The 21,406-nt window shown below is 49.9% G+C and overlaps 1 protein-coding gene and 1 long non-coding RNA gene across 4 annotated transcripts in view; one reads left to right on the top strand and one right to left on the bottom strand.

Annotated features, from left to right (window-relative positions):
• Nucleotides 1-12,845: 12,845 nt before the first annotated feature.
• LOC123346266 lies at nucleotides 12,846-18,932 on the bottom strand. 2 transcript variants are annotated; one of them, XR_006572965.1, is made up of 3 exons: nucleotides 18,798-18,932; nucleotides 16,928-16,999; nucleotides 12,846-12,893 (listed from the first exon to the last, which is right to left on the bottom strand). It is a non-coding gene; the product is annotated as an uncharacterized LOC123346266 (long non-coding RNA). The 2 variants fall into 2 exon arrangements; XR_006572964.1 differs by lacking the exon at nucleotides 12,846-12,893 and adding an exon at nucleotides 13,023-13,069.
• Nucleotides 18,933-20,267: 1,335 nt separating this feature from the next.
• The window catches only part of ELAC2 (elaC ribonuclease Z 2), a 28,333-nt gene continuing 27,194 nt past the window's right edge, over nucleotides 20,268-21,406 (top strand). Inside the window, exons 1-3 of one of the 2 annotated variants that reach the window (XM_044983481.1) lie at nucleotides 20,268-20,354; nucleotides 21,146-21,196; nucleotides 21,290-21,360. In XM_044983481.1, coding sequence (XP_044839416.1) covers nucleotides 20,278-20,354; nucleotides 21,146-21,196; nucleotides 21,290-21,360 — 199 coding nt within the window. In that variant the 5' untranslated portion in view covers nucleotides 20,268-20,277. Of the gene's footprint in view, nucleotides 20,355-20,398; nucleotides 20,726-21,145; nucleotides 21,197-21,289; nucleotides 21,361-21,406 lie in introns of those variants that run through there. The other variant, XM_044983480.1, reaches the window with a different exon arrangement.

The following is a 21,406-nucleotide window of genomic DNA, read 5'->3' on the forward strand; positions in this document are numbered from 1 at the left end:
CAATGACCTGTCCACAAAGAATATGGCCATGGCGACTTGAGGTTTAAGTATTTGCCCATTTGTGCTCAGTCTCCTCAGGAAAAAAAGCTTTGCAATGCATCTGCCTGGTTCTCAGAAGGTGGGAGTGACTCAGGGACGTTTGTCAGGGCAATGTGGGGAAGCTGGCTCTGCCCCTGCCTGTGCTGTACGGATTCCCTGGGTAACAGAGTCTGCTGCTTTTCACTAGTACTAACGCCAGCTGAAAAGCCAACAGGCTGCCCAAATGTGCTCCTGCACTGGTGGACCCCTTGCCAGCCCGCACCTGCAGATTCCCATCCAGCTCCACATCCCAGACAGGTTTGGCCTGGAGGTTTGCACCTGCAGCCAAAGGAGACTGCACTGTGACTACAAACTCTTCAAAACACCACTCACCTCCCCGCCCCCGGTCTCCTTCATCCCGCACCCCATCCCACAAGGGACATGGCTTCCCTACAGTCTACCCTTTGCCCTTCCTTGTCTGGAAAGCCAAATGGCTTTGGTGGTACTGGTGCTATGAATAAATGGAATATGCTTCTCTCCTGCTCTTCCTGAGCCTCCAGGAGGTCTCCCATACCAAGCTCTGTCTCACTGTGGCTATTGCCTGGCTTTCACGTTCCTTCCCTTCCCTCCTCTGCTACTGCTGCTTCTCACGTTGGCCTGCCCAGTTGTATTTAAGAGCAATGAGTTTCATAAGCAGCTTGAAGGGCCCCTGAGCCACCTAAGCTCTTTCTATTGTTCTCTGTCATATCTAATCTATACTGAAATCTGTTCCTTTAATAAAAGCCAAACCGATGGGGGATGGTAGATAATCACTATCATAAACAGCCTCTGTGTTAGCAAACAAATTGAAATATCAGTGTCACCTGGGGGAAAGTCTCAGCGTTAACCATCCCCCTTGTCCACTCTGGGTATCTATTGGGATATTGCTTTTAAATCTCTCTTCTGACACAGCGATGCTATCACAGCAGTTAACCAAGCTCTGCATTACCGTGTGTGATTTAAGGACCGATGGCCCAGCTGGGGCTTATTTCAAAGCTTCCCCTTCAAACCTGGGGCAACATCTGGCCCTTTGATTTCCTAACAACTCCCTAAGCTGGGGATGATTACAACATGTGATCTTCACCCGCTGAAAAGATGAAGCATTAGGGAGAAATTAGATTGTAATTTAGCCTTATGACACAGGGCAAGCAAAGGCCTGAGAGCCTGGATTCCAGAAAGCTCCTGTCTGCTAGGTGCTCTGCTCCCCCATCTTTACACAGCATAGGGGGACGGCCATTGCCCATCTCCACAGCCCTGCACTGGGTACACATGGTACATGCCCTGCCTGCTTGCTAAATGCATGTAGAAGCCAAAAAGGCAATGGCAGTTACAGAGCAAGACACCCAATACATGAATATTTATCTGCACTTAGTGCCAGGGTCTGAAGTTTTAAAGGGAATGTGGTGCTTGCAGAGGGCACTGGAGGAGAGGCCTGGCATCTGCCTGATGTCTTCTAGCCACATGACAGGACAACACATCAGAGCCACTGGACTCAGAGCCAGACACATGGAGACAAACAGACCTAGGCATTAGGCCTTTCCTCTGGTGATCCTGAAAACCTGATCAAGTTGCTAGGCCCTGGGTGGCAGGTCCCAAGCACCGGGACCTGCCATTTGGGTGCAGGGAGAACATGCCAAGAAAGTGGGCAAAGTGCTGGCTGCAAATCCAGCTGGGGACTAGGAGAGAGAGCTCCATCATTGCAGCGCCAGTGTCAGCAGCAAGCAAGTCCTAGGCCCCTATTAATGCATGTTAGGGAGTGCCCCATCCTCAGATCATCTCCACTTGTTGCCCTGCTATGGCAGGCAGGATCAGATGCCAACACCAACATCCTTCTGCCTGCTGTGGGCATGGGCGTAGGGTTGCTGATTTGTGTCCATTTATTTTTTGCATAGAAACTGTCTGGTTTGGCCAATGTACATGGCAGAGGGGCATTGCTGGCACATGATGGAATATATCACATTGGTAGATGTGCAGGTGAATGAGCCCCTGATGGTGTGGCTGATGTGGTTAGGTCCTATGATGGCGTCCCTTGAATAGATATGCGGACAGAATTGGCAACGGGATTTGTTGCAGGGATTGGTTCCTGGGTTAGTGTTTCTGTTGTGTGGTGTGTAGTTGCTGGTGAGTATTTGATTCAGGTTGGGGGGCTGTCTGTAAGCGAAGACTGGCCTGCCTCCCAAGGTTTGTGAGAGTGAGGGATTGTCCTCCAGGATAGGTTGTAGATCCTTGATGATGTGCTGGAGAGGTTTTAGTTGGGGGCTGTAGGTGCTGGCTAGTGGCATTCTGTTACTTTCTTTGTTGGGCCTGTCCTGTAGTAGGTGACTTCTGGATACCCTTCTGGCTCTGTCAATTTTCCCTCTGTTGATACTAACACCTTCTTGTCAACTGTTGGGAATCGGCCACATCCACCCTGACTGAATTGGCCATGTCAGCACTACAAAAAGTAATTTTCTCTCTGTTGAAATTCACCCCTTATTGTCAACTGTTGGGAACTGGCCTCATTAGCACTGACCCCCACACTTGGTAAGGCAACTCCCAACTTTTCATGTACTGTATATTTATATCTACCTACTGTATTTTTCACTCCATGCATCTGATGAAGTGGGTTTTAGCCCACGAAAGCTTATGCCCAAATAAATTTGTTAGTCTCTAAGGTGACACAAGGGCTCCTCGTTGTTTTTGTTATACACCAGCACCATCTACTGGATACCAATGAAAGCAACAGAGAAACTAAGAGCGAAATCCGAGGACCTGCTTGGCACAGGTCCAGTAAGAATCAGAGGGTGGCCCCCTCTTACAAGCCCTTAAACTAGAGTATATAAAAATGAGGGGATGTGCTCGGGAGAATTGGGTTAACCCAACACAAGATGCTGCAGAATACTGAGTGTGACTGACACCCAGTCCAGCCATGTGGACAGGACTCTTCCCCCAGCCCAGGATTAAGAAGTGGTGAGATTTCATGTAAAAGATTGTATTTTTCCTTCTATTCTTTAATATCAATAACCATATGGGACACTTTAACTTTTCAGAAATAAATGGGAGGACAAGTGCTTCTAATAATAGTAGGGCCTGGATTTTCCTGGATGTGACAGCTGACAGATTTCTTCACCAAACAGTCTCCAAACCAACAAGAGGTGATGGCATTTTAGATTTGGTATTAGTGAGTGGTGAGGACATCATAGAAGAACTGGTTGTAGGGGACAACCTTGGTTCGAATGATCATGAGCTAATTCAGTTTAAACTAAATGGAAGGATAAACAAAATAGATCTGCAACTAGGGTCCTGATTTCAAACGGGCAAACTTTAAAAAATTAAGGAAAGCAGTTAGTGAAGTGGACTGGACCATAGGTGCAGGAACTAGGGTTTGGGGGGTGCTGCACCCAAGTTTCACTGTGAAAAATTTGCTGGGGCTGTCAGAAGCTAACATTTCGTGATTCTTGAGAATCCTGGGCTGTGCTGCACCCCTGTGGTGTGAGCGGGAATTGTGCTTTTTCGCATTGGTCTACTATTGTGGGTCTATATGTGTTCAAAAGCAATCAAATCAATGCTGCATTGCTGTCTGTCACAGCAGGGGTGGGCGGCGTGGGGATTTTGAGGATCACATAGATGCAATCTCTCAAGTGTCAGATAGCAGTTGAAGTATAAATTTGTTAATGTATGGCGTGTCCATGGCATGTAGTCATTCAATAATGTCACAAAAAAGAATATCAGACTTATTTTTGTGAATTCCTCAGCTGAACCACCAACTAAAATCTGCTCGTCACAAATGCTGCTAACTGGGGGTGCTGGTTTGAGCAGTAATTCAAAAAATGCAAGTTCCCTGATTCCAGTGAAGGCGGATCCTGTGATTCCCGCCAGCAGTCTGCCTCAGCCAGAAACCACAGCCACACAAGAGCCACTGGATCAGCCTTTTCAGCCCAGGGACTACAGTTCTCCTACAAGGTGCTTTGGGATAGAAAATTTCACCTGATGATTTCAGTTTGGTTGGTTTGAAAAATGGCCATGGCTACACTATATACAGGGAAGTGATCATGTTCTTTGCTTTACCTGTTTAAAAGCAACTGAGAAAAGACTGATCAATGACAGGCATGAATTTACTTTTGTTAGGGGTAGCTTTTTAAACTGGTGGAAAGCTTCTGAAATGTTTAGGGAGCATGAAAAATCACACTTTCACACAGAGGTTGTGAAGAAGATTGCCGGGCTCGGCTGTACACCCATTAATGCTCTTCTGCCAGATTGTGTTGCCAAAGAACAAAAACACTGCAAGAACTGTTAGAACTGTTGTTTGGGTCCATCAAGTTCCTTGGTCATCAGGGATTTCCTTTTAGAAGCCACAAAAATCATGATGGAGTATTCTGGCAGCTAATGTTAGACATACATACATACACTGAACTCACTGCTAGAGAATGGCTACACAGACATGACAACTGGATATCGGACACTATCCACAATGAGATTATTGAATTTTTGCTCAATTCAGTGGAAAATAGTGTCACAAGCCCTAGAAAGTCCATTCTTCAGACTGACTGCAGATGGAACGACAGTTAGAAGTACACGTGAGCAATTTCCATGTAACTTGCAGTTTACAGATAAAACCCTTAATGTGCAAAGTAATTTTCTGGGATTTTACAATGTGCCCAACACTAGAGCAAAAACTTTATTTTTGTGTATCAAAGATGTTTTCTTTCGATGGAATCTGCCTCCCGAATGTCTGCAGGGTTATTGTTTTGATGGCGCAAGCAACATGACTGGTCGGTTCTCAGGTGTGCAATCTCGAATGTCCCGATTCACTGGTGCTGACTTTCCAATGCCCCGCTCCTCCCCACCAGAGCCTCCTGCACACTGCGAAACAGCTGATCATGGCAGGCGGGAAGCACGGGAGGGAGGGGGAGGTGCTGATTGGCGGGGCCTACCAGCAGGCGAGAAGCACTGAGGGAGAGGGGGAAGCTAATGGAGGGCTAGCAGTGGGTGCTCAGCACCCACCATTTTTTCCCCATGGGTGCTTCAGCCCTGGAGCACCACAGAGTCGGTGCCTATACCCAGATGCACTGTTTGTTCACTGTAGTAACCATTCACTGGATCTTGTTCTGCAAAAGGTGGGCCAGGAAGTACATCTTGTGGCAGACACATTAAACTTTGTTCAGGATGTGTCTGTTCTTATTTGAGAATCTACAAAGCATAAACACATTATGAATCTGTCTTTGGCTGCCATGAAGCAGTGTGCAATATTTTAGGTTTGTGCCCCACTAGATGGTGTGTTTGTACAGTAGCAATCTCCTGGGTTTGTTCCACTTACAGTATACTCCTGGAGACCCTGCTAACCCTTCAGCCTGACAGCAGTGTTAGAAGCGAAATGTGAGCAAAGATAGCAAACAAGCTAAAAATGCAATGACATACTTCGGTTTACTGTGCTTCAAAGCTGTATCTGGACTATGTGAAACACTAGCTAAAGGCCTTCAGAGTGGTAATGCAAGTGCACTTAGAGCATTTGAATGTGTACAATTCTTAGCAGAATGGATAAGTGCACTAAGACGGGATGCCACAGTTCAAGAGATGATGACCAAAATGAATTACTGTGCGGCCAAGAACAAGCTAAAGATTCCACAGCCTAAAACTAGTGTTAGGATATAGATATTCAGGCCTGTCTGCAAAGGCCTATACTTTAAGAATTTAGGTGTATTCTTATCACTTAGCTAGTTACAGAGGTATAAAAGAAAGAATCAAAAATCACTGTCTGTCTCTGTAATGGCCTTCTTTTACTGTGACAGTCTGAGGCCTGGTTCTTCAGCTAAGCAGCAAAGGCAGCTGGGAAGTGTATGGTCACATCCTCACATTCCAAACTAGTCACATTGAAATAAGGTGCTATTGGGCTATTAGGAATACAATCCTGTCCTGATATTCCTCTCACCTCCAGAGAAAGAGAAGAGCCTAGAAGATGTAAAAGGAAATTTAGTTTGATAGCATCCTGTCTGGCAAGAACTCACTTATCAATAGACACAGCTGGAAAACCCTTATGTCTGTATAGATGTAGTTGTGAAATCCTCACTTCTGTATTGTTTTGTATGTTTATTTGCATGGTCTCTGTCTGGTTCTGTGATTGCTTCTGTCTGCTGTATAATTAATTTTGTTGGGTGTAAACCAATTAAGGTGGTGGGGTATAATTGGTTAAATAACCATGTTACAATATGTTAGGATTGGTTAGTTAAATTTCAGTAAAATGATTGGTTAAGGTATAGCTAAGCAGAATTCAAGTTTTACTATATAGTCTGCAGTCAATCAGGAAGGTGGGGGGAAATGGGAACGGGGACTGGGGATGAGGGAATTGGGATCATGTTTTGTTAAAGGGGGAAATGGAAACAGGAGATGGGAACAGAAACAAGGACACAGACAAGGTTCTGTGGTGTCAGAGCTGGGAAGAGGGACACTAAGGAAGGAAACTGGAATCATGCTTGCTGGAAGTTCACCCCAATAAACATCGACTTGTTTGCACCTTTGGACTTCAGGTATTGTTTCTCTCTGTTCATGCGAAAAAGACCAGGGAAATGAGAGGGTGAAGGAATAAGCCCCCTAACAACTAGGCTTAGCAAACACCAGCTGTCTTTCATCAAACTACTAAAGTAGAAGACGTGTCTGAAACAAATGAAATGCTATGGAACCAAGAATTTTACGAAGCCCTGGATCTGGTAAAGGCTGAACTACAGTGACATGTCAACCAGGATGGAATGAAAACTGCAGCATACAGGGAGAAATTTCTTATTGATGCAGCACGGGCAAGACAAGCTCTGTAGATGTCAAGGCAAACTCTCAACTTCACCTTCCACATCAATTTCATAAATTCAAACTTTACGTGCAGTTAATAATGCTGGGTGATCTAACCAACGAAAAGTCATTCAATACTGTTCCAGAGATTGCAGCATTTTTTGGAACTCCACAGCCCCAAACAAGGGAATTCTTTAAAGAAACTGAAAATTTCATTAAACTTAGCTTGTATTTACCAGTGTCAGTTGCTGAGTCAGAGTGATATTTTTCTACTCTCCGTCACCTTAACACTTGGATATGTAGCACAATGACCTAGAAGAGCCCGACACACCTTGCTCTAATGGACGTACGCAGTGACATTCTGGATGCACTAGATATTCATTTCCTCATGAAAAAATTCATCAGCCTGCCACAGGAGCGCAAGTCCATCCTTGGAGCCTTCTGACTGTCCGTCAGCAGTGCCAGGTTTGTTTCTTTTTTAACTAAACAAGTCATTTTTATGTTCAACTATTTAACTGCATATATAGATAGACATAGATAAATGTATGATGAAGTTGGCTTATTTTCTTAACATACCTTAACATAACCTAGAGGTCTCCAATCTGTGGGGGGTGCCAAGCGATGTTCAGGGGGGCACGGCTGGGGCCTGGCCAACCCGCATGGAGGGCGGGAAGGGAACACCGCCCAGCACTGCTCTTGGCCCTGGCCCCGGCTACCGGTCCCATGCCCAGTGCTCTGCTCCTGGCCCCGCACGTGGGGTCCCAGCTACCAGCCCCCTGCCCAAGGCTCTTTTCCTGGCCCTGGCTCTTTTGCCGGCCCTGCATGTGGGGCTCTGCTCCTGGCCCCGGTTCTGCTCCTGGCCCTGTGCCTAGAACTTTGCTCCTGGCCCTGCGCCGGGGTCCCAGCTGATGGCCCCACACCTGGGTCTCCGTGCCCACCCCCAGCTGTGGCCCCAGCCTCGGCACCCTTACTCTGTCCATGTCTCCCCCCGCCCAGAGCCATGGCCCCACTCCCAGCCCCAGCTCTGGGGAGTGTGTGGGGGCGGGGACAGAGAGGGGTAAGGGAAGGCATGCGGTAAAAAGTTTGGGGACCACTGAAGAACTCAAGTGGATGTGAATGTGGAGGAGGTTTTAAATTACTTTAAGTCAAAGTTGCAGAAACTATCTGAAGCCTGCATCCTGAGCAAGGGGAAAAAATGCATAGGAAAGGGTTGCAGACCAAGCTGGTTGGAACATCTCAAACAGAACTACAAGGAATGCAAGGTGGGATGGATCAACAAGGAAAGCTATGTCTTGGGGGTCAGAAAGTATAGGGACAAAGTGAGAACTGCCAAAAGCCGAGCAAATTGACCTTGCAAAGGGAATTAAATAAAAGGTTCTATAGCCATATAAATAATAAGAAAACAAGGAAAGAAGTGGTACCACTAAGCACTGAAGAGGGGGTGGAGATTAAAGATAATCTAGGCTTGGTCCCAAACCCAAATGAATTATTTTGCCTCAGTTTTTAGTAAGGGTACTGAGGAGCTTAGGGGTAGCAGCAGGGTGGCTAATGGAAGTGAGGATAGGGAAGTAGAAGTTACCACTTCTGAGGCAGAAGTCAAACAGTTTAATGGGACTAAATTGGTGGGGGGTGGATAATCTCCATCTATGAATATTAAAGGAACTGGCACATGAAATTGCAAGCCCCCGGCAAGGATTTTCAATTACTATGTAAACTTGGGAGTCTTACCCTATGACTGGAGAGTTGCAAATATAGTACTTATTTTTAAGAAAGGGGTGGGGGGAAGTGATTCGGGAAACTACAGGCCTGTAGGGACTGCCTACAGTGGCATGTAGCAGATCTGTGATGGCTAGTATCAAATATTTCCAATGGCTGGTCATAGGACACTTTAGGGGGAGGGTTCTGAGTTACTATAGAGATTTGTCTCTCAGGTTTCTGGCTCTTGGGTCTCTCTCACATGCTCAGGGTCTAACTGATCGCCATATTTGGAGTTGGAATGGAACTTTCCCCCAGGTCAGATTGGCAGAGAAGCTGGCGGGTGGGGGGGAGTTCACCTTCCTCTGCAGCGTGGGGCACAGGTCACTTGCTGGTTTGAACTAATAGTGTAAATGGTGGACTCTTTGTAACTTGAAGTCTTTAAACCATGATTAGAGAATGTCAGTAACTCAGCTAGAGATTCTGGGCCTATGACAGGAGTGGGTGGGTGAGGTTCTGTGGCCTGCAATGTGCAAGTCAGACTAGATCATCATAATGGTCCCTTTTGGCCTTAAAGTCTATAAGGTAAGGGTATGTCTACACTACAAGAGTAGTTCGATTCAACTTAAGTCGAATTTGTGGAATCGACCTTACAAAGTCAAATTTGTATATCCACACTAAGGACACTAATTCGACTTTGTGAGTCCACACTAACGGGGCAAGCGTCGACATTGGAAGCGGTGCACTGTGGGCAGCTATCCCACAGTTCCCGCAGTCCCCGCTGCCCATTGGAATTCTGGGTAGAGCCCCCAGTGCCTGCTGGGGGAAAAATCTGTTGAGGGTGGTCTTGGGTAACTGTCATCATTCAACCGTCACTCCTGCCCTCCCTCCCTGAAAGCGCCGGCAGGAAATCTGTTCGCACACTTTTCTGGTCAGTGACAGCGCGGACGCCACAGCACTGCGAGCATGGAGCCCGCTGCGATCATCGCTGCACTTATGGCCGTTGTCAACTCCTCGCACCTTATCGTCCACCTCTTCCACAGTCAGCTGCTGAGAAATCGGGTGAGGAGGCTCCGGCAGCACGGTGAGGACATGAAGTCTCAGAGTGGCACAGACCTCTCAGAAAGCACGGGATCCCGCGCCGCGGAGATCATGGTGGCAATGGGTCATGTTCATGCTGTGGAACGGCGATTCTGGGCCCGGGAAACAAGCACGGACTGGTGGGACCGCATAGTGCTGCAGGTCTGGGATGAATCACAGTGGCTACGAAACTTCAGGATGCGTAAGGGCACTTTCCTTGAACTGTGTGACTTGCTGTCCCCTGCCCTGAAGCGCAAGGACACCTCGATGCGAGCAGCCCTGACTGTGCAGAAGCGAGTGGCCATAGCCCTCTGGAAACTTGCAACGCCAGACGGCTACCGGTCAGTAGCGAACCACTTTGGCGTGGGCAAATCTACCGTGGGGGTTGCTGTGATGCAAGTAGCCCACGCAATCATTGAGCTACTGCTCTCAAAGGTAGTGACCCTGGGAAACGTCCAGGTCGTCATAGATGGCTTCGCCGCGATGGGATTCCCAAACTGCGGTGGGGCTATAGATGGAACTCACATCCCTATCCTGGGACCGGCCCACCAGGCCAGCCAGTATATTAACCGAAAGGGCTACTTTTCAATGGTGCTGCAAGCACTGGTGGACCATAGGGGACGTTTTACCAACATCAACGTCGGGTGGCCGGGCAAGGTTCATGACACACGTGTTTTCAGGAACTCTGGTCTGTTTAGACACCTGCAGGAAGGTACTTTCTTCCCGGACCACAAAATAACGGTTGGGGATGTGCAGATGCCTACAGTGATCCTCGGGAACCCAGCCTACCCACTAATGCCCTGGCTCATGAAGCCCTATATAGGCGCCTTGGACAGTGACAAGGAACTCTTCAACTACCGGCTGAGCAAGTGCAGAATGGTGGTGGAGTGTGCTTTCGGACGTCTCTAGGGGAGATGGCGAAGCTTACTGACTCGCTCGGATCTCAGAGAAACCAATATCCCCATTGTTATTGCAGCTTGCTGTGTGCTCCACAATCTCTGTGAGAGCAAGGGGGAGACCTTTATGGCGGGATGGGAGGTTGAGGCAAATCGCCTGGCTGCTGATTACTCTCAGCCAGACACCCGTGCGATTAGAAGAGCTCAGCGGGAAGTGCTGTGCATCCGGGAGGCTTTGAAAGCTAGATTCCTCAGCGAGCAGCGTGACCTGTGACTGTTCAGTTTCTTTACAGAGAAGCTGAACCTGCCCCTGTTTCTTTGCCCAGTTATTGTTGACTATCCTCTGCAGTTACATACCCCGTTCACCCCGTTTCCCCCCTTCCAACACACGTGTAAAAATAAAATACATGTTCCATTGTTACTTAACAAAGGTTTCTTTATTAATGACTTTGCGTTAAAGGGTTGAAACTGGGACGCAGACTGTGCTGGGTAGGGTGTGCAGTGATGTAAAGACCACCTCTAAACTCGAGGAATGACAGGCTCCTGCTCCTAGAACGGTCCGCAGTGCCGGACTGGTTGTTTCAACGGAGCCTGCCATCCCTCCTTTTTGGGACTCTGTGTGCGGGGGCTATGTGACCTTGTTGCGGAGGAGGACGGATACAGATTCCCCTGCTGTGTGACTCTGTGGTCCAGGACAAGGACCGCTGCATAAGATCTGTAACCGCCCTCCCCCGCTACAAAGTCACGTACCCCCCCACAACCACAGAGAACCTGGAAACCACCTCCCATACCGACCAGGGTGCCTACTGACTGCACTGTGTGTGTGACCTGCTGCTGATCCTGCCCCCATGTCTGTACCCTGGTAAAGGTGACTGTCCTATGCAATAACCAACCCCCCTACCCACCCACCCCTTCAAACACAGTCTTCTGTACAAAAACATGACGGAAACAGTAATTAACAGCAAAGTACTTTTAATAATCAACTAGACAGTTAGGGGATGAAACTGGGATTGGGGCTTGGGTGAGTTAGGAAGGGAAGGACTTCTCAAAATTTAGGGAATGAGAGCTTTTGGGTAATTGAGCACTCTGCTGGGGTGCAGTGACAGTTTTCACGGCCCCTGGTGCCCCTCCTACTTGTTATTTTGGGTGAGGGGGGTATGGGACTTTGTGGCGGGGGAGGGCGATTGCAGATACACTGCAGGGGGGCTCTGTCCTCCTGCCTGCGGTCCTGCAGAACATCCACAAGGCGCCGGAGCATGTCCGTTTGCTCCCTCATTAGTCCAAGCAGCGTTTGAGTCGCCTGCTTGCCTTCCTCATGCCACCTCTCCTCCCGTTCGCTGTGTGAGCGCTGGTACTGAGAGAGGTTCTCCCTCCACAGGCTCTGCTGGGCCGCCTCGGCTCAGGAGCAGCCCATAAGTTCAGTGAACATCTCATCCCGTGTCTTTTTCTTTCGCCGCCTAATCTGCGCCAGCCTCTGTGAGGGGGATGCTGGGGCAGGTCTGGAGACAGTCAAAGCTGTGTGATGGGAAAAAGGGAGTGAATTCCTTGCAAAAATACATTTTTGCGAACAATGAACACAGTGTAGTCTGTCTCTGTGAACAAAACCATGCATAGCACCTATCTCATGAGCACTGACTCAGGACAAGTTCTAATTTTCGGCCTTTGCTTTCATTGCCTGGGGTCTTGCACTGGAGATCAGACGAGTGGGGCAGGACAGCAGAATCTGTGTAGCAGCCAGGCATGGTAAGCCGTAGACTTTAGGCTGCTTAAAACTTAATGTATAGCAGTGCCCTCCTGCTGCAGGCAATCCGGAAAGCATAAACTCTGCCCCTGTTCCACCTCCTCGCGGCTGTTCCCTGGGAAAAAAACCCTGTATGCTGCCCCTCTGCAGCCTGCACCACGTGGCTCTAAATGGAGGCTTATTGTCATGCAAAGGAACATTCAAGCATTCCCAATACTAACAGTACACAAATTACTCTAATTAAATGCAGGAGTCTCCGAGCGAGATCACCCTGAGGAGGATCACAGCGCGAGATAGAGAGCGCATGCTGCGTGAAAGCCAGCATGCTCGTGGAGGCAATGCTCCCAGAATACCTCATGAAAGCCTGGCACGGAAAAGTGTGCTACCACGGAGCACCCAATAAGGCAACTCTCCCCAGGAACCTCATGCGGAGGCTTTTCGATTACCTCCAGGAGAGCTTCGTGGAGATCTCCCAGGAGGATTTCTGTTCTATCCCCATATATATAGACCTCCTTTTCACATAGTTCAGATTCCTGTTACATTAATAATAAAAGTTTACATGTTTAAAGCACTTACCGACTGATCCTTCCCCTGATTCAGGGTCCGGGGTAACTGCTGGGGAGGGTTGGTAGGGGATCTCCGTGAGGGTGATGAAGAGATCCTGGCTGTCGGGGAAATCAGCATTGTAAGTGCTGTCGACTGCCTCCTCCTCCTCCTCTCCTTCCTCATCTTCCCCGTCCACGAACTCTGAGATTGCATGGACTCCTCTGCTGGAGAGCTCTGCATCGTTGCCATTGCTGCTGAGCTCGCCACGATGTCCAACCAGGAAATGAGATTCAAACTGGCCAGACAGGAAAAGGAATTCAAATTTTCCCTGTGTGGCTGGTCAGAACATCCAAGCTCGGACTGCCGTCCAGAGCGTCAACAGAGTGGTGCACTGTGGGATAGCTCCCGGAGCTACTAAGGTCGATTTCCATCCACACATAGCCTAATTCGACATAGCCATGTCGAATTTAGCGCTACTCCCCTCGTCGGGGAGGAGTACAGAACTCAAACTAAAGAGCCCTCTAGGTCGAACTAATTAGCTTCCTGGTGTGGACGGGTGCACGGTTAAGTCGAATTAACGCTGCTAAATTCGACATAAACTCCTAGTGTAGACCAGGCCTTAGGCCTGGTCTACACTAGGAGTTTATGTCGAATTTAGGAAGGGAAGTTGGCAAGTCAGATCTGTACTTAGGGATAAGGATTGTCTCTAAGGTCATTTGGGCTGCGGTGTGAAGCAAGGATGGTTTGAGCCATGGGTGGCAGCAACTCTGGACTTGAGCCAGCCTTTGCCTGTGGATCAACACAGGTGCACCAGGCATACCACACGTCTCCCCCTCCATCAGGGAGGGGGACGGACCATTCTGCCTTGGCCGGCACCTAGCAGCTGACTTAGAATTGGTGCAGACCAGGGGAATCCAACTGTCTAATTAAAACACAGCATTGTGGAGGCCGGAGATGGGTGCTGACACAATGTGTTTTCTGCCCAGTGCTCTGGAGGTCAAAGGGAAGAAATTCACTGAACTATGGGTAAACGGCAGGAGTAACTATGATTCTCCGTAAGCTGAGCTGGATTCCTGAGGCAGGAAGAAGCTGCTTGCTTGTCTCAGGAGGCTTCCCTTGCTGCTGTTGGGGTCAGGATGGTGATGGTGAGTCCTGGGTAGTTGTGGGGGGGGGGGCAGGGGAACAGGGTCCCACTCTCAGTGGGCCCAATCCTTTTTCTCATGAAGAGTTCCAGGGCTCCCCTTGCTGGTTCACAGGTTCTGATCAGACCCTCCCTCCCCATCATCTGTCAAAGTTCAACCAGCTATGGGCTGGCTGCAGAGTTTCCTTCTGAGCAAGTTACACACCAGATGGGTTCATCATAAGATCCTTTAATGCTCTGCCAGGTATGGCTGAAGTTAAGTTAAATAAGGTAATTTTACACACTGTGGCACCTAGTGGCTTAACGGTACAATACAACAACAAGATGCACAAGTAAAAATAATGCAGGTAGAAGTCCAGTAGCAGAGTGGGGCTATCCAGTTCATTGCACTGTACGATTACTTGCCTTGTGTGCAGGTGGTGTGTGTGTACATTTGGTGCAAGGAGCTCCTTGCCCTCAGAGACCAAGTATGGCCTCAGGAGACCAGAGTGGTTGAATTGGAGGAGCTAAGGGAGACAGAAGTACAAAGAGGAGACTTTCCGGGACACAGTATAACAGTCCCAGTCCCGGTCTGACAGCCTCTGTGCTGTTGAGGAGGGTGAAAGTCTCAAGGAAGGAGAACATCCAACTGGAGTAAAGAGAAACGATCCTATAGTTGGGTCTCTCCTTTCAGATAATGTTGTGGTATCTTCCTGCACTGAGAATACCTCTCCGGGGGAGGGAACTCCAGTTATTAGGAAGAGACAGGTAATAGTTATGGGGGATTTGATCATAAGAAACATAGATAGCTGGATTTGTGATGACCAGAACTGCATGGTGACTTGCCTGCCTGGTGCAAAGGCTGCAGATTTCTTGAGACATTTAGATAGGCTTATGTGTAGTGCTGGAGAAGAGCCAGTGGTTGGTGTACACGGAGGCACCAATGACATAGGAAAAGGTAGGAAAGGGGTCCTGGAGGCCAAATGTCGTTTTCTAGGTTAGAGAAGAAGACCAGGCAGAACAGTGGGGTCTCAATGTGTGGATGAAACAATGGGGTTGGGAGGAAGATTTTAGGTTTATTATGAACTGGGGAATCTTTTGGGAAAGAAGGAGCTTACACAGGAAGGATGTGCTCCACCTAAGCCAAAACAGAACCAGATTGCTGGCATGTAAAATTAAAAAGGTCATAGAGCAGTTTTTAAATGAAGGGCTGGGGGAAAGCCAACTGTGCGGAGGAGCATACTGTTCAGACAGAGACAGACATCCCTTAGGGGAGGATCTATTAACAGGGATTCTCTATATCCTAGTAAAAAGGAGAGGATAGAAGTTGATAAAGTAAAGGTAAGAACTGAAGAGAAACAGTCAAATGAAAGAGTCCCATTCAATTACATCACTTAAAGGCAGACAACTAAAGAGTGACATACTTAATAAGTGCTTGTATACAAATGCTAGAAGTATCACAGTAGGAATATACTACCAGCTACTTGACCAGCATGGGATGGTGACTGTGAAATGTTCTAGGAACTGAAAGCCTATAACAATAGAAAACTCAGTAAAAATGGGGGATTTCAGCTATCCCTATATTGACTGGGTACATGTCACTTCAGGACGGGATGCTGAAATAAAGTTTCTAGATATCATTAATGACTGCTCCTTAGAGTACTGGAACCCACAAGGAGAAAGGCAGTTCTAGATTTAGTCCTAAATGGAGCACAGAATCTGATCCAAGAGGTGAATATAGCTGAACCTCTTAGTAATAGTGACCATAGGCGCAGACTCTGTGGGTGTTCCAGGGCTGGAGCACCCACAGTGTTATGTCCTAGGGGCAGCCGGTGTAGGAAGCAATCACTTGAGGCCAGAGAGCAGACAGCTAACCAAAACCTCCATTTTATTTACAGAAACAGAGAGCTCACTCAGCCGGTTGAAACCGGCTGAGCTATCCCTTAATAGTCTAACTCAGTTGCCATAGTAACAAAACCCATGACAACCAAATACACAACACACAGTAAAAAACAGTGGGTGCTCAGCACCCCCCAGCCATAACTGTTCATTGGGGCTCCACCCATCAGCTGCTGGGCGGCTGGGAAAGAGGCTTGGGAGAGGCCAGAGAGCAGCAGGTGGTTTGGGGCCTCCAGGAGGAGGCAGAGCAGGAGCGGGAAGAGGCGGAGCACTGCTGGGGCCTCAGGAGAAGGAACAGATGAGGGCAGGGCCTCGGGGAGAAGTGGAGATGGAGCACCTCCAGGGAAAACACAAGTGAGCACCTATGATAGTGATCATAATGTAATTAAATGTAACATCCGTTTGGGAGGGAAAATACCAAAAAACCCTACCACAGTAGCATTTAACTTCAAAAAAAGTTTCATGCTAAACAGCAGGAAGTCAACATTGATTCCAACTCAAAGAATCAAGTTCATTGGGGCCCTGGTAGACTCTATGAGTTGAAGAGCATTTCTGATGACTGACCAATTCCACGCAATTTGCCACGTATGTCTGGAACTGCAGTCTCAACCCTCAACCACAGCCCGAGTTTGCCTGAGGTTGCTAGGTAACATAGCTGCATGCACGCAGGTAGTCTAATTTGGCCGATTGTGTCTTCATTCTCTTCAAACGTAGAATGCCCTCTACCAGAGTGGTCTATTTGGCCAAATGAAAGCAGTTCCGGATAGGGTCTCTTCCAGTCCTATGATTTTATGATTTTTGAATGGTTAGAAAAATTCTTAAATTCAGTTTGTAAAACACAAGTTTTCAAAGTGTGGGCGCACCCCACCAGGGTGGGGGTGGGGCATGGAGGAATGTTCCAGAAGGGGCAGAACCAGCCACCCCAGGGTTGACAATGGAAGGCCACACCCCAGGGTTGACAATGGAAGGCCACACCCCCATCCAATCATTTCTATAGTAACATCTACCTTTCCCGCTTTCCAGTTTAGTATCATATGCTGTCCTTACAACAAGCAGTTGTGTAGTGCTTATTTCACTGGTGAGTTTGATATTTTTTTCATATCATTGTGTGATGAAAAATGGATCAGTACTTACTGACAGAAGATGTTACTGTTCCAAAACAAAAGCCAGAAGCTGAAACGGCTAAAGTTGATACAGAGAAAAAATCTGCAAAAACAAGAAAATATGATGAAGCATATTTGGATTTTGGTTTCACTTCCATTGCAGTTAATGGAGAAATCAATGTGTAGTCTGTGCAGTAACTTTAGCACATGATAGCACAGTGTTTCTCAAACTGGAGTCACCGCTTGTGTACGGAAAGCCCCTGGCAGGCCGGGCCAGTTTGTTTACCTGTCCTGTCCTCAGGTCTGGCTGATTGCAGCTCCCACTGGCCGTGGTTCTCCGCTGCAGGCTAATGGGGGCTGCTGGAAGTGATGGCCAGTAAGTCCCTCGGCCCGTACCACTTCCAGCAGCTCCCATTGGCCTGGAGCAGTGAACTGTGGCCAGTGGGAGCCATGATCGGCCGGACCTGCGGACGGGGCAGGTAAACAAACCAGCCCAACTCGCCAGGGGCTTTCCCTACACAAGCGGCAACCCCAGTTTGAGAAACACTGACAGCCTGAAGCCAACAAAATTAAGACACCATTTAGAAACAAAACATGGTGATTTGGTAGGAAAAAACAGAGATTTTTTCGAACTAAAGCTACAAGAAATTAATAAACAAAATGAAAAATGTGGTATCTATTCCACAAGTGCTTTAAAAGCATCGTATCAAGTTACATACCACATTGCCAAGAATAACAAAACTTGCAAAAACTGGGGAAGAACTGATTCTCCCAGCTGCAATTGACATTTGCAGGACGATGCTTGGTGACGGTGTGGCAGAGAAGTTAAAACAACATAGCTGCCAAATTTCTGACATGCCAGAAAATATCAAGGCACAGCTGATCTCTCGATTGCAATCCAGTTTATTTGCAGTCCAGTTGGATGAAACAACAGATAGATCAAAAGCTCATTTAATTGCTTACATTTGGTACTCTCATGAAACATCAATATTGGAAGATATTTTTGTTCTGCAAGCCAATTAAGATGTGTGCAACTGGATCTGAGCTGTTTGACATTTTAAACAAGTTCCTAATTTCTCACAAGTTGAAGTGGGAAGCCTGTACTGGAATCTGCATGGATGGAGCCCCTTCTGTGTCTGGAGATAGGGCAGGCTTGAAAGTCAAAGTGTTTGAAATTGCTCCACATATATAATGGACTCCTTGTATGATACACCGTGAAGTCTTTGCAATTCGAAACATGCAATTCATGCCCCCCTAAGAACTCCCAACCCCGCTGCTCCTTGTGCCCTGAGTACCCCTTCCTGGGACCCCTGCCCCCAATTGCCCCCCAGGACCCCACCCCCTATCTAAGCCTCCCTGTTCCTTATCCCCAGACTGGACCCTATCCCCTACCTATCCCCTGACTGCCCCGACCCTTATCCACACCCCCGTCCCCAGCCAGACCCCCGGGACTCCCATGCCTATCCAACCAGTCCCTGCCCCGACAGGACCCCCAGAACTCCTGAAACATCCAACCCCCCCCACTCCCTGCCTGCCCCAACTCCTCTCCACACCCCTACCTCCTGACAGGACCCCCAGAACTCCCATCTCATACAACCTCCCCAGCTTCTTGTCCCCTGACCACCCCCTCCAGAGATCCCCCACCCTAACTGCCCCTCCCCAGGACCCTCCTTGCTCCCGGCCCCCTGACTGCCCTGACCCCTATCCACTCCCTGCCCCCTCACAAACCCCGGGACTCCCATGCCCCATCCAACCCCCCCTGCTCCCTGACTGCCCCTTCCAGAGACCCCCACCCCTAGCCACCCTCCCCGGGATCCCACCCCCACATCCAACCCACCCTGCTCCCTGTCCCCTGACTGCCCCCACCCCTATCCAACTCCCCCCAGCCCTGGGCCCCTTACCATGAGGCTCCACACAGAGCTAGATACGCTGCTCTGTGGGAGCACACAGCCCCAGCCCTCCAGTTGAGCGGAGAGCATGTCTGCCTCCCTGCAGAGCCAAACGCTGCCCCGCGGGAGCTCGCAGCCCCAACTCCCAGAGTGCTGTGCACGGCGGCAGGGCTCCAGGGGAGGGGAGAAGGCAGGGGAGGGACCGGCAGCTTGCTGCACTCAGCCCAGCGCTCCGGCCCGGGAGCACGGACCCCGCGGCTTGCCGTGCCGGGAGAGTGGGGCCATTTGCCCACCCTGTGCACACAGCTATGCTTCTGCTCCCTGCCCCTGTGGGGGGAGCAGAGGGCAGAGGAGAGCAGGCCTGGCTGGGCAGGATTTTTAATGGCATGCTGAAGTCCCATCAGGCTCCAGCGTGCCATTAAAAATTGGCCCACGTGCCATCTTTCGCACACGTGCCATAGGTTGCTGACCCCTGGATTAGACTCTGCCTGTTGGTATGCATACTTCCACCTTCTCATGTTCTCTGTATGTATAAATATCTCCTGTCTGTGTGTTCCATTCTGTGCATCCGAAGAAGTGAGCTGTAGCTCACGAAAGCTCATGCTGAAATAAATGTGTTAGTCTCTATGGTGTCACAAGTACTCCTGTTCTTTTTGCGGATACAGACTAACACGGCTGCTACTCTGAAATCTTACAAGACAGTGGCTTGTGGGTGTAGTGCACTTTTTCTCAAGGCGGGGGAGGGGAAGAGGTCAGGAAATGCAGTTGGGGGTGTGAGGCACTGAAAATGTTATTACGAGGTAAGGGAAACCCCCCCCTTGGCCATGCGCACGTGGCCTGACCCGTCACACTCGGGTATCCTCAGGCAGCCTTTGCCTTTGCTAACGGCGGCTTTATTCTTTTCCACTAAGGAGGCCAGAAAAAGCATCCGGGGCCCCTGACGCTGCAGCGACTGCCGCAAGCGCGCGGCTGAACCCCGGGAAAGGCGGCTCGAAGGCGCCGAGGCTGTAACTGGTCGGGCCGGGGCCACGCGCCCCAAACCGGCCGGGACCAGCCTGGGCGCTTCCACCGCCACCGCAGCACGCGCAACCCCCGCCCGCGGCCGGGCCAGAGACTGGCTCGCGGAAACGCGCTTCGGGATCCGCGTCAGGGACGCCGGGCGCGCGTGGGACCCGCTAGGGGCAGCGCGCGAGCTCCGCCAGGGCGGCCCAGCCTCGCGCAGGCGCTCTTCGAAAGCCGCCGCCCCCCTCCCTCCCGGCCAATGTCGCAGGGCGCTGCCAAGAGACACCCGCAGATAGACAGGAGGCTAATTCCTCTCAATAATCCCTTAGCGTGTGACGACCCTCGAGACGTCAAATAGCCTATTGGCCAGTCTGTATCATATGAGAGGGGCACGTGACTGGCTACGGAAATCCCATTGGTTGGGATGTGACACACGGATGCTGAATTCTTATTAGCTGAGTGGTGTTAGGTGAGGGAAATAGGGAAAGTAATGCTCGGTTTCGATTGGGCGGCGATGTCACATGAGAGGGAATCTTGGCTCCGATGCCGAATGTTTATTGGCTGCAGGTGCGCTATGGTTGAAGCGAGCGCTGCGGGATTGGTCCATGTGTGTCACGTGTGAGGGGAGTGACGCCGGCCGGAGGGCACGTGTGGAGGAGGCCGGGCCGGGGGCGCTACGGCTGCTGAATGTGGGGCTGTTTGCTGGGGCTGCGGCTAGGTTGCCGGTGGGCTCCGCTCCGCCGCGCCATGTCCGGGGGCCCCGCTCCGCCGCGCCGGCCCCGGCCGCCCAAGGACCCTTTGCGGCACCTGCGGGCCCGGGAGAAGCGGCAGAGCTCGGAGTCGGGCGCGCCCGGTCCCAGCATCGTCTACGTGCAGGTGGCGGCGGCTGGGAGCCGGGACTCGGGCTCCGCGCTCTACGTCTTCTCCGAGTACAACCGGTCAGTGCGGGGGGGGGCACCGGGGGCATTGAGGAGCCGCTCCCCACCCCACCCAACAGCGTGTGGCGCCCGGCCCCGGCTCTTCCTGCCGGCAGTGCCCTGGGCACCGTGCCGGTAGCGCTACCTGGCCCTACACCCCGGCCGGGCTGGCTCAGACTTGGCCCCTCTAGGTCCCCCTGTGGGCCGCTGCAAACTAACCTGCTCTCAGATGAAGTGCCCCTGCCCCTGTGGAGGTTGCTGGCTCTCAAAACAGGACACGACACTGTGACCAGCCAGGTGTCTGCACTGCCCTTTCGGTGCTGCGGGGTTTATACACATCCTTGTGCTGAGCTTTCCTCTTAAAGTGGGGCAAATAAAAATATGCTGCTTTGATATAAAATTGTGATGTTTCCTCTAATAAGAGTTCTAATCCTATTCCAGGTATCTCTTTAACTGTGGGGAAGGGGTCCAGCGCCTTATGCAGGAACACAAGTAAGTGTCCTTACTGTGTTCTTAAAGAAAATAAGTTGTAACAACCAAACTGCAGCCTGTACATTATTTCATAATCCAGCCCTTTCTCCTCAGGTTAAAAGTGGCTCGCTTAGATAACATCTTTCTGACCAGAATGAACTGGGCGAATGTTGGTGGTTTGTCTGGTAAGTGGGATTGGAGGTGCACACTTTGTGGTTTATTTAGTCAGGG

This window comes from Mauremys mutica, chromosome 12 (assembly GCF_020497125.1).
Source record: "Mauremys mutica isolate MM-2020 ecotype Southern chromosome 12, ASM2049712v1, whole genome shotgun sequence".
Classification (NCBI taxonomy): domain Eukaryota; kingdom Metazoa; phylum Chordata; order Testudines; family Geoemydidae; genus Mauremys; species Mauremys mutica.